This window comes from Montipora foliosa, chromosome 9 (assembly GCF_036669935.1).
Source record: "Montipora foliosa isolate CH-2021 chromosome 9, ASM3666993v2, whole genome shotgun sequence".
NCBI lineage: Eukaryota > Metazoa > Cnidaria > Anthozoa > Scleractinia > Acroporidae > Montipora > Montipora foliosa.
In genome coordinates this window covers 34,836,572-34,849,071 of record NC_090877.1, presented here as the reverse complement: position 1 = coordinate 34,849,071, position 12,500 = coordinate 34,836,572, and the positions used below count along the sequence as shown (strand labels likewise).

General features: G+C 41.6%; 1 protein-coding gene across 1 annotated transcript in view; it reads left to right on the top strand.

The window, feature by feature from the left end:
• The window catches only part of LOC137971089 (activating transcription factor 7-interacting protein 1-like), a 13,950-nt gene that overhangs the window by 490 nt on the left and 960 nt on the right, over positions 1-12,500 (top strand). Inside the window, exons 2-7 of the mRNA XM_068817813.1 lie at positions 2,286-2,336; positions 3,203-3,231; positions 5,833-6,105; positions 8,340-8,455; positions 8,613-8,786; positions 9,040-12,500. The exon at positions 9,040-12,500 is cut by the window's right edge and continues 960 nt beyond it. Of these exons, the coding sequence (XP_068673914.1) occupies positions 2,305-2,336; positions 3,203-3,231; positions 5,833-6,105; positions 8,340-8,455; positions 8,613-8,786; positions 9,040-11,196 (2,781 nt within the window). The 5' untranslated portion in view covers positions 2,286-2,304 and the 3' untranslated portion in view covers positions 11,197-12,500. The remainder of the gene's footprint in view (positions 1-2,285; positions 2,337-3,202; positions 3,232-5,832; positions 6,106-8,339; positions 8,456-8,612; positions 8,787-9,039) is intronic.

Below are 12,500 nucleotides of genomic sequence, written 5' to 3'. Positions count from 1 at the left end.
GATCGCTTCTCTCGATCGTCTAAAACCCGCAGTTCAAATAAATAGATTTATTTCATTTATACATTGTTGTTTTTGCTGCTTAAAAACATGACAAATCGGCGCGCTTTTGCCTTTAAAGATGGACAACTTTGAGTAAGGGCTAACGCTCGAAACGTCAGCTTTTAGAATCTCTGTACGGTGGCCAATTTACATTATCAACTCCGTTGATAAAACCAAAATTTTTGTATACTACTTCCCCACCGACGCAGCACCACAGTTTCTTTTGAAACTACCCCCTTCATTCAACTTTGAAGTCCGTTTGTCGGCCTTTGATATTCAATGTATATTACAACTGTGTAATGTCCTCGAAATATTGTCAATCAAATCAGTTTAAAATTCCTTTCAGCATGATACGCGTTTGTCGTTAATAACATTCATCTAAATAAGGTTCTCATTTTTACAGAAACGTGCTCTACGACTAATGTATTTTGCGGATAGCAAAGCTCATAGTGCCCCGCTATTCGTTCACTCGGAATCCTACCAGAAATAATGCTCTATTATCATTTGGTTTCCTCTATGATGCGTGACATTAACAATCACCGTGTCCCTTTCTAATATTTCTATGCTCTTTAGCCACTTCGAGCAGGTTCATCATCATTTCACAAGATTCTCAGCAGCGATTAATCTATACGTTAAAGCCTCTAGAACTAACCAACCATTATTTTCCTTTGCTAGAATAGGTGTAAGAGTGTGGAATAGCATCCTAATGAAACTTCGTATCAAAATTAAGCGTGAACTCCAAAATCGACTGTTAAAACTAATGGAAATTGAGGAGACGAATGTTGATTTACGCTGCACGGAAATTTGCAAATATCTCTCGCCCGCTAGGTTAAGTTAAAGTAACTTTTCGATAAATCTAAATTCAAATCGAATCATTTTAAACTGTAATTAGTCATGTTTCGACAGTGTATCTTGATAACTGTGTAATTAATTAACTAATTAACTGATTTCTTATTTTGTATGTACTTTGTGATTTTAACAGGATCATGTTTTATTAAATACTATGTGTTCAATAACAGAGACAGGACTTGTTTTAAAAAGGTGGCCCTTCTAGAGTAGCTTCGCTAATTGCGAGTCGCCTAGGACTGTGATGATATTGCAATGCTAATAAACAAATAAATGGAATTGAATTGAAAACAAAAGCATTAATTCGCAGCTGCCAGTCGGTATTGCACTACAAAGGAATAATGCGTGGCATTATTTGTTTTTTTTTTGTACTCAAAAATATGCGGCTTTGTACTTGGACTACCTCTTATGTACATGTGGTATCTACAATTTTGGACAAATCTCTGGGGAAAAATTCCAGGTTAAATATCATTTGCACCAAAAAGTATATTGGTCCCCTGCAATATACTGTGTAAGTCTTTTGCCGTTTTTTCACCAACATTGGAATGGGGGAAGGAGGAAAAGTAGGAAGAACTTAATCTTCATCACACAGACAAATTAGAGCGTCACATTTTCCCAACGAGTTTGTAGTTCAAATCCATTTACAGACGTTCGTAAGGTCGCGTCTATTTTCTAGTGGCCTTCCTCGAAGATGATTGAAAAATTGTCCCGTTGTTATGTTAAATCTCATCTCTTATGCAAATCACTTCAATTTCTGGTCGTCTGTTCAACAAAGGCACGGACAGCTACGGAATAATAAGTTAAAACACAATGGAAAATCTCTTCCAGAAATGTGCTTTGGACAAGATGGAAATGACAATGTTTGTGGGTCGAAAATTCTCAAATATTATTGAAGTCATGCATAAAATTTCAACAGTGTTGTGTTGTTGTGGTATTTTCATACCTCTCGTTGTTTACCCAGTAAATAGTTGTCTATTCAAAGCGACGTTGTTTCAAAGCTTCAAGGAAGAAGTAATTGTCTTTTGATAAACTCGGCTGTTTTTTTTTTAAATATTTTTTTTACGCGAATTGAAAACAAAAAAAGTTTTGAACCCGTTTGGACAACAACAAAAACATACACTTTATGCGCGACAACATTCCAAATTAATTTCGTTAATTAAGCCTGGATTGTTTTGAAGCAGGTGTTAAAGACCAGTGATTCCTTATTAAATATTCATTGAAATTGTCTGGCTTCTTCTCTGAAAAGAGTCCCAGCTATACTTTATTCTAACAAACAAACAAACGAGTTCTATTTATTGTCTCACTTTTTACTCCTGTGTGAAAAAGATGTTTCGTTCCCTTTAATTTTACCTTTTACTCTGAGGGCTTCATTATACTAAGTATAACATTGCTTTCATTAGTTCTACACCGATTAGAAGAATGGAGAATGCAGATATTCCACAAAAACGGAGGTCAGTAATAATACCAAAGAATGTGAAGTTAGGTTTGATTATTGGTCAATATTCTCTTCTTGGTGTCAAATGTAACTCTTCATTTGCAAATTTGCCATGGTTTACTTTTAATTGCATACAGTATTTTAAATATTTTCGTCCTTGAGAGTGGAAAAATGGTACGGTGAAAAGGGGCCTGGGGCCGGTTGCTCGAAGCCTGGTTAGCGCTGATAAAGGTTTAACCATGCTATGATCGAGCAACCCGGGTCTGTTGCCTGTTTCTCAAAAGTCCCGAAACTTTTCGGGCCTGTTTCGGGTGCCACAATTCCCTTTGTATCTCAAAAAACGGACAGGATTTAAGTCGTCAAACTTCGCGGACATGTTTCTTTTAGTTAGCTTGAAAACATGTTAAAAGATCGGCCTTTCAAAACAAGCGGTTTACAGTTTCACAAATGGCTTTTCGGGCCCGAAACGTTTTCGGGACTTTCGCGAAAGTCCCGAGACGTAAAGGACCATTTTCGAGTGTAACAATTCCGTCTGTATCTCAAGAACGGAGAGGATTTTTAAATCCTCTCCGTTCTTCCGTTCTTCCGTTCTTCCGTTCAGTTTGACGACTTAAAAGTCGTCAAACGTCACAGTTAGTTTACCTTTTGTTACCTTGAAAACATGTCAAAAGATCGGCTTTCCTGAACAAGCGGTTGGCAGGTGCACAAATGGCTTTTCGGGCCCGATAAGTTTTCGGGACTTTTGAGAAACGGGCTCCTGGACTGAAATCTGGTCCCGGGCCTTGATATCTGCTGGGGCAGTTATGGGTACTATCGGTTTCCCCTCTGATTTAGGCCTTTACTAATGCATCACTCCAATTTTTTTGGTTTTTTTTATCTTAGGAAAATCGACGAGACTGACGATGTACCAGGTAGGTGAATTTTGAAACAAAGTTCTCTCACTCCTGTCGTTAACATTTCCACATTTTCTTTCGTTGAGGTATTGTCTCAAGCGCGATGCACACTCCATCAGGACTTTTCCGTGGAAAATCGGTCTGAATATTATTTCTACATCAAGAGTAGATCACCACACCAATCTCGAAACAAAGTGTCTTCTCATTGGTTTTCGTGAAGAACAATCAAAAGTGTCTCTAATTGGTGCATTGATGTTAGCACGAGGAGTGAGCAGGCGCCGTAAGGTTCAAATAGCCAATTTTTTCCTATAAGAACCCTAGGACGCATGTTCTCCTACATGGAGTTTCCCAGAGCCTTGGCTCGATCCGAGGCTCTGGTGACGAGAATGATCACCACACCTCATTAAATTAAGTGATATATAAAAATACCGAGAACGCGGAGGCCTGTGTCTTTGGAAAGCAAATCTTACAAATAATTTTTGTAGAGTGTTATGCCCTTTTAAAAACGCTAATTTGGAGCTTTTCTAGAGAATTTGTGTCTTAAGCGCGAACTCCCCGGGTCGGGTAACCTAGAGATGCTCTCTCTGATGGGTCACCAGCCTGCTCACCAGACCGCTCTTGGCTCGTCCCACTCGCCCCAGACTACACTCGGCTAACACGCCCTAAACCCAACTGGAAGCCTGTCCGCAGGCTAATGGGTCACCTCCTAAAAAACCTCGGTTGTTGGAGGGTTGACTTCCGCGAATAGTGTTGTCGAATTTAGCTGACGGTGTTCCCCTCTTTCCTGTAACCTCACGAATTCAGTTGCTTGAATGGCCTATAGGACTGTATGTGAAACTCCTGAATCTGCAAAACAAAGTTGACCTCTATACTCGATAGAAAGTGACGAAAGCTACAATGGTTTCGGCTAAAAGTCTAGCCCCGATCTGAAGGACAGCTGCACAATTCCTCTCATCACTTCCCGGACGAGTTTGTGATTGATGTAGTCCTTTTCTCAGGGAAATTAAATCGCTCCCAACCACAGCTGAGACTGGGTTCGAGCATGAGATTTCTCTTGGTTCGAAAGGTCTAATAAACATGGCGTTCTTTAACCCTCTCCCCACACCCTCTCAGCCATCTCGGCTCCACAGTCAGAATTCTAGTATCCTAAAAAGAGAATGCATGACCGGGTAAATTGATGTGGATGTGGCGAGGCACCTCCAAAGATGTTGTACTTAGCCTACTATGTTGTTGAAATCGATCTTTCGGAGCCCTCTCTGTCTCCCCAAAATAGCTTTTAGCTTTTTCCTCCCTCCCCTCCCCCCCCCCCCACCTTGCTCCTCTCCATGTAGCCTTTCCTTCACTTTGAGGCTACGTCATTTAACGTGTCCTAGGACAGTATTCACGAAAGCACTTTCAGTCATAACAGCCTCATAAGATATATCTTAGGAGGATGTTATGACTAGTAGACCTCCTATATTGAGATATGTCTTGATTTTTCTCCTAAACTTAGGAGGACAAATTCGATGTCCTAACTTGTCAAGACATGTATTAATTTCACGCAGAATTATGGCGGCGGCCATGTTGACGAGCAATCGTCGACGACCTTTACGGCGTGAACGGGTATATCTGTTCACGCTCGCTCGACAATGCAGGTGAAATCCTTCTGAAAAATTATCGCTTTCTTTGGGGAGAAATTTTGAGCATCTCAGGTTTATTAAGGCCAAGTTTGGAAAAAGCCACTCGTCGTTCGCAAGCCGTTCTCATTGAACTGCTTCAGGGACCTTTCAAAATGACCAAAATGTCCTTGGCCGTCTTTTCTAGTTGCCAACGTGATGCACGTTATTTTTCGCATTTATTATTCAAATTTTCGTATCCATTATGCGGTTTGAGAATTATTTTGGTTGATTTATTCTTGCTAATCGATAACTGTCCGGGATCAGGATGAGCATAAGATAGCGTTCGGGAATTGGTCATACAACGTATCTTACAAAGGTCCTAATTTTTTCATAAGTTATATCTCAAGACATATTTTTGGTACGATTTTGTGAATACAGCCTCTGGCTACAGTTCCAGTCGAAATCTTGTTCTCGTAGCTTTCTTTCCGGTACAAAGGTAAACCGTTTTGAGGAATACCATTCCCCCTAGACAGACGTACGGTAATGTACAATTCCAAAAGAAACTTTGTGAGTCGTTGTGGGGAAGAGGAATAATTTAGTTCTTCACCATTTCACTCCCAAGATCTGAATGTTAATTCTCCTTACTAACTGCCATACATTACTGTCTAGTCAATAGAGTTAGGGTTAGGGAGAAGATGGAAATGAATTGGAATTTCATGATATATCTCGACAAAAATAAACCCTGCTGATGAATTTCTATATTCTCGTCACCAGTCTGCTTAAAAATGTTCTGATATTGTGAGAAGATAATTTATATCAATCACTCTGGGGAGTCAAAGGGTTAAGACATGTTCAGTGGTCTCCACAGACTGGACAGACTGACTTTCCTTCTTGAAAGCCGAGGGACCTACGTATGGGACTTGTTTTCGAGATGCCATCGTTGAAATTGGGGCTCGTGCGGCTTCTTGCTTTCTATTCACTTTCAATGACATTTCATGTAACCTGGTTTTGTTATTTACAGGATACAAAAATACCCAAACACAGCCGATAACTTCAGGAGATATCAAACGAAATAGTTCCAAAGTGCTAATCAATAAACTGGACTTAAACAAAGACATCGTCGAGAGAGTGCGTCGGATTACCATGGCATATGGGGAGAAACTAATGGCCGAAAAGGCCAAGACTCGCAGTTTTGAAGAAGATAAAGTGGACGTAGTGAATTGGTATGGTAATAAGGATCACAGAAAAATTGGAGAAAGAGAGGATAATGGAATAAGTGAAGCCGGGGACAAAGGTAACACTATAGACAACGTAAGCTACTAATTAAAAATAGCCCGGACCTGAGTGTCACCGCAAAGCTAACCAAAGATTGACAGTGAGGCTGTTTTTGTCTCTCGAGTTGAGTAAATTTTCAACTTTATTGCCTCACCTTGTGATAAGTGTATGCAATCCCATCGGCCCGAAGGCAATTAATGATTAATTCACGAGTAGTTTTAAAGTTCTGAAAAGACAGGTGAAATTAATCATTAATTGTACGAAGGCACATTACGATTACATGCTTATCACGTAAAGGGCAACATTATTGAGGGAAGCCGCGGGAAAAAAAGGCAGTTTAATCAGAGTCAGAACCTGGAAGAAAGATTCTCCAGTCTCGCTTTCTCTCGCTAAGCAACTGTTAACCAATCAGGATCAAGTGCCCATACCCTCTTGAATACCAAAAGCGCCCTCATAATTGAGAAAAAAAAATGCTCTCCGTCTCAGCGAATCAGCATTCGCCAAGTGTGATAAATAGTCTAAGTTAACGAGAAAGCTTAAGAGAATCTTAATGGGCATCCTCATTTAAATATTATTTTAAAACAGTTGTGTAAGAATCAAGCACAAAGACAATTACTTGCTTTAAGTTTTGAGGAGAAAGAGTTATTTTCAAACTACGGTAAATAAGACGAGTAGTATAGCATAGACTGTGAGCAGTCCCTTCGTAAATAACAAGGAAAGGTTACGTTTATACAAACGTTGGCCGTGTAGCACTTATATTTTAAACAGAATTAACTGAAGAGAGTGTAGTGTAACGTGAAGTGCTAGATTTCTACCCCATATGAACCATGTGAGCGTTAGCCCTACTGATGGAACTGGGCCCACACAAGGACAGAGAAAAACTCTGACCAGGGTGGGAATTGAACCCACGACCTTCGGGTTAGATCTCCGCCGCTCTACCGACTGAGCTACAAGGTCAGACGGGAGCAGGCCGTGGGAACTGAAGATGTTAAAGTCACGGCAATTAACATGTACAAGTACAAGGAAAGGTTACGCTTATACAAACGTTGGCCGCGTAGCACTTATATTTTAAACAGAATTAACTGAAGAGAGTGTAGTGTAACGTGAAGTGCTAGATTTCTACCCCATATGAACCACGTGAGCGTTAGCCCTACTGATGGAACTGGGCCCACACAAGGACAGAGAAAAACAAGGACAGAGAAAAACTGACCTTGTAGCTCAGTCGGTAGAGCGGCGGAGATCTAACCCGAAGGTCGTGGGCTCAATTCCCACCCTGGTCAGAGTTTTTCTCTGTCCTTGTGTGGGCCCAGTTCCATCAGTAGGGCTAAGGCTCACATGGTTCATATGGGGTAGAAATCTAGCACTTCACGTTACACTACACTCCCTTGGTAAATAAGTCGAGCGGGCCGCTTTTCTGAGGCAGTCGTGTTTTGTCACGCAAACGAATAAAATGCCCGAGGGAGGCTTGGGTAGATGAGAGAAAGGGAGGAGTCCCTTCTTTCTCTTCTCTTCCCAAGCCATCGTCGGTCTTTTTATTCGTTTGCGTGACAAAACACGACCGCCTCAGAAAAGCGGGCCGCTCGACTGATTTACGAAGGAAGGATTACGTATTTCGCAAAAGTAATCCTTCCTTGTACTTGTACATGTTCATTACCGTGACTTTAACATCTTCAGTCCCCACGGCCTGCTCCCGTCTGACCTTGGAGCTCAGTCGGTAGAGCAGCAGTGATCTAACCCGAAGGTCGTGGGTTCAATTCCCACCCTGGTCAGAGTTTTTCTTTGTCCTTGTGTGGGCCCATTTTCATCAGTAGGGCTAACGCTCACATGGTTCGTATGGGGTAGAAACTTAGCACTTCACATTACACTCTAATCAGTTAAGTCTGATTTCCGAAGGGACTGCATAGCATACAGCAGGAGTATTTGAGTAAAAAGTGTTGAATAATCCCTTGATTTAATCTATGCCGCCATCTTGGACGAAGAAACTCAGACATCGCTGGACGAGCTAAAAAGTGGTTTCAAGGGAGATTTGAAAAACAGCTCCTCCTCCTGCTCCTCCTCTAGACCCTTATCTCTCGTGCGGAGCTTCCAATATGGCGGCCTTTCAACGAAAGTTCGTCGAAAACCACTTTCTGTAAATTCAACTCGCGTTTATCAAAGAACGCCTGCTCCTCAGACTACTATACGAGATTTCTCACCTTCTTATTTTAAGTGGACAAATCCAATTAACATTCTTCTTCTGTCCCTTTGTCTTAGCTTTAACGACAGCTGACAATGGAGCAAAAGACGTTAAGGCGACTTCTCTTGAAACCTTCAAGGATGACAAAGAAATAAACAAGCAAACAACTGCAGACATGCAAAATTTCAAACACGTAAATCCTCTTTTTTTTACTGGCCGATTAGACTTTAGTGTGCTGTGTTTTTTTTGCAGGCTATAGGAACAAGCCAAATGCCTACCCTACCTCCTCTGACGTGTTAACTTTGTATGTACCGTGACTTGCCCAGTTCATTTTTGTTTTTTGTTTTTAGGTCTTGAAAGACGTGATTGAGGAGCGCACAAAGGTAGTTGAAGAGGCCTTTGTTTCAAAATTGGTCCATCTTCAGTATCGCATACAACAACTAGAGAGAGAAAACAAGGAGCTACGGTGGAATGCAAAAAGGCTACAGGATGTCTTTAAGAAATATATAACGGAGGCTACCAAGGTAATCTTATAAACTTGGTTTCACTTTATTGCCGATAAGCCATAGATTTGATTGTCATTGACCGGGTAAATGATTCCGATTTTAGCGACCCATTCCTACAAATCTTGATGGTTCGTGATGGACAATTCATCACGGGTACGTTCTAAAACCTCTTCAAACCACAAGGCCCACGGCTACACGCTCCACAAGCCTCTATATTTCTTCCTTCATATGTTCAGTATGATGAACAACTTTGTTTGTTGACTATTTGCAGGGTCCTGGCGTTTTTCCTACCGGCCCTGTTATATTACGACGCGAGCCAAAATGTTCAGGCACGGTGACCACTGCGTACCCTGACGCTGCCTCGTTCACATCCGCGTCCAAGCCCAACACCACAAACAGCTGGAAAACAGATGAGCTTGCGCGAAATGAACCCACCAATCACGAGGCATCTCATAAGCAGCAAAAAATTAGTTTCTTAGGGGCAAGTACATCTGTAGTTTTCACAGCTACTTCTCAACCACTTGAACAGCCGAAAACAACCTCTGGAATTGTGTCTCAAATTCGGACATCTCTACTCGCCAATTCCCCGTCTGAAAGGATTGGCCAAAATCGAGGAAACGTAATTGAACTAAGAGAGCTGTTGCAAGAGAAGCGACAGCTCGAACAGAAGCAGCAAGGTGCGTCCAAACCATTGACTCTCCCGGCACAGCAGCTCCAACAGTCTGCGCCAAAAACAGCCCATTCCCTCATACAGCAGTTAAAAATGCAAGAACAGAATCAGCAATGTCAAAACTATCAGAAGGTGGAAAGCCATAAGCAAACGTCCAAAGAATGTAACAATGTTCTGTTGTCAGGTCAGATAAGACAAGAACAGATAACACCGAACCCAGAGCCATTAACGTTTCATAATCTCGAGATGCAGCAACAGTCTGTCATTCCGTCATCAAAGGAACTTCGAACGTCACAACCAAAGGAGTTATTTTCAAATTTGCCCCTAAATCGCGTGACTTCGTTTAGGCAACTGAAGCAGTCCCAGTCACATCAAAACGCGACGGTCCATGCACCTTCTTTGGCTTGTTCGACTTCGATAAATTCAGGTGACGCTGTAAACAAGGGTAGTGCCACTTTAAACGTGCCAAGTGGACAAAGTAAAAATATTCTTGTGCCACATTCGAAGGATGACAAACAAGTGCCTTCCAAGGACGCAAACCGCCATCCAGACGTAGAGGATCAGGAAGATTTTATCCCTTCAAATCGTAGTCTCAGCACTGAACCGCTATCACCAGTTCAAGTAACAAACGATGGATGCAGAAGTGCAGAACGACAACGAGTAGTCCCTTTGGCGAACGTGGGTGCTAACGGCGGTACCCACAGGGACGATTCTACTCCTCAGGAAAAACGCCAACGTGCTGAACTTCATCAACAGCCTTCTGTTATCAAGCGAACTCAACAAGGTATGCTGGTACCTACTAGAAGAAAGCAAAAAGTTGAGGACGTGCTCCCCATTGGATTTAGATATTCGTTGCCTTCCCCTGAGTATTTTCTTCAGCAAAAGCCGATGCAACGGCAACTGCAGTGCCAGCAATCTACGACTGGATTAGGAGAACCTCAAAGCCAGTCTCTGAAGAGGATATTATCAGATGAAAGACTGATTCATTCTGCAAGGCATCGTTGTGAACCAACTGGAGTAGCGCAAACGAAGCAGCCTTCTTCAAGAGAAATACAGATCACCCAGGGGAAAACAATGCAGACGGAGACCACGTGCAATCAAAATTTCCGTAAAAATGCGATTCCTCGATTAGGGAATCAGCTGATTCAAGCACCGCTAGGGAATGAGTCACTGCAGAAAAACGCACAAGAAGTAGCGATTCACGATCGAAGACCAATACAACCAGCTCGCCCGGTCATTCAGGACCAACAACAGCAAACCGTGAAAGCAAGTGAAGTTGTTAATGAGCGTAGCGTGCAGTCGACACCACCTATTCAATCTCCAGGCATTACATCCAGTGCTCCTTTAAGAGAAAAGCATTTGAGAGATCCGCAAAGAAGTGCTCCGCGCTCAGCCAACACCAGTCTTCCTTTGCGTACTACTGCGAATCAAGCAAGTATTTTTCATCTTCCTAAACCTTCAGCTTCTATTGCCGTAATGAGCAATGGCATTGTCCTTTCTTGGAACATGACATATAACGAAGAAGCAATCAAAATCGATAACTATGAACTGTTTGCATGTCAGGATATCGCGGAATCAAATGGTCATCCCATCAGATGGAAAAAGATTGGAATTGTAAAAGCTCTTCCTCTTCCGATGGCTTGTACCTTGACTCAGTTCTCGTCCGGCAGCAAATATTTCTTTTCTGTTCGTGCCGTCGATGAAAGAGAACGAGCTGGTCCGTTCAGTGATCCATGCACGGTTTCACTGAATTCTTAGAAACACCAAATCTCAATTTAGAACATTAAAACTGCTATAGGAAGGTGAACACACAAATGATGATACACGTTATCTAAGAACTCGTGTGATTACGAACTACTCGTTGAGGTCTTTGTATATATTTTTAGGGTAATGACGTCTATTAGCAAAGCCAGTGAAACAGAGCTAAAACGTGTTCAAATGAAACCCTCAGTGTTCCCATTCTTTCAGATGTGTTCTTCTTGAGTCAAGCTTCCCAGGACAATGCACGCTTTCTCTTATTTGTCCATTTCGACTCTAGAATCGATTTATCGATTCAATTGAATGCCAACGAATGAGGTTTTTTTTGAACGGGATTATGTATATTTTACATCACCAAATATTCAAACAGTTTCTCGTTAAATTAACTGTTTCTTTGCCTTCTATAAGACTATGATAGCTTTTAAAAAATGAGGAGACCCTGTAGCTTTCCAGACGCGGTCTGTGATTGGAGAACGAAAACAACAGGCCCCTGTTGTTCGAAGGGTGGATAGCTTGGTCACTGGATAAATCACTATCCACTGGACAACTCAATTGGTTTTGTTAGTGCTTATCCGCTGGATAGAGATTTATCCTGTGGATAGCGTTTATCCACCTTTTGAACAACCGAGGCCAGATTATCAGTACAACAGAAATAATACACCTAGCGCTGATAATAACAAAGGAGGCTGCAAGTCATGGGAACCAATGAAAATAGCAGTCTTGAATAGCTACAGGATTACTCAAAAAATATGCTTTTGCTTATCTTTGTCTGTATGTGTCAATATCTTAATCTTTGACCAAACCTCTCCAGACGAGAACTTCTGAACCCTATAAAAGTTTAGCATTAGCCAAGGGTCTGGGTTTTTCCCCAGTCTGTGATTTTACCCTATATTTGTCTGCATTTTGCTCTTTGAATTTCACACTGACTGATCAATATATTCCTTCAAACAAAGGACAGGAGGTTACCAATAGAGATACGAAGAATGCTTCCTAGATTTCGGTTTTCTGTGTATTTGCCGTTATGAAGGATATTTCGAACCGCTATGGACAGAGTCAAAATGTTTGATTACAGATTCATTTAGTTCTCTTTGCTCGAAGACAACTGCAGTGAGCTCTGTTTTCAACCTACAAAGAAAAAGATAAAGCGTTTAACGTGCTTACACTTTTAACAGATCTGGCGTGGAAACCGTGAAACGAGAAAAAGGTATTGATATTCGTGATTATATCTACGGAACGGGCATAAATCCATAGTGGCTAAGGCTAATAAAAGGTTGTGTCTCATGAGGAGAAACTGTTCCAATGAA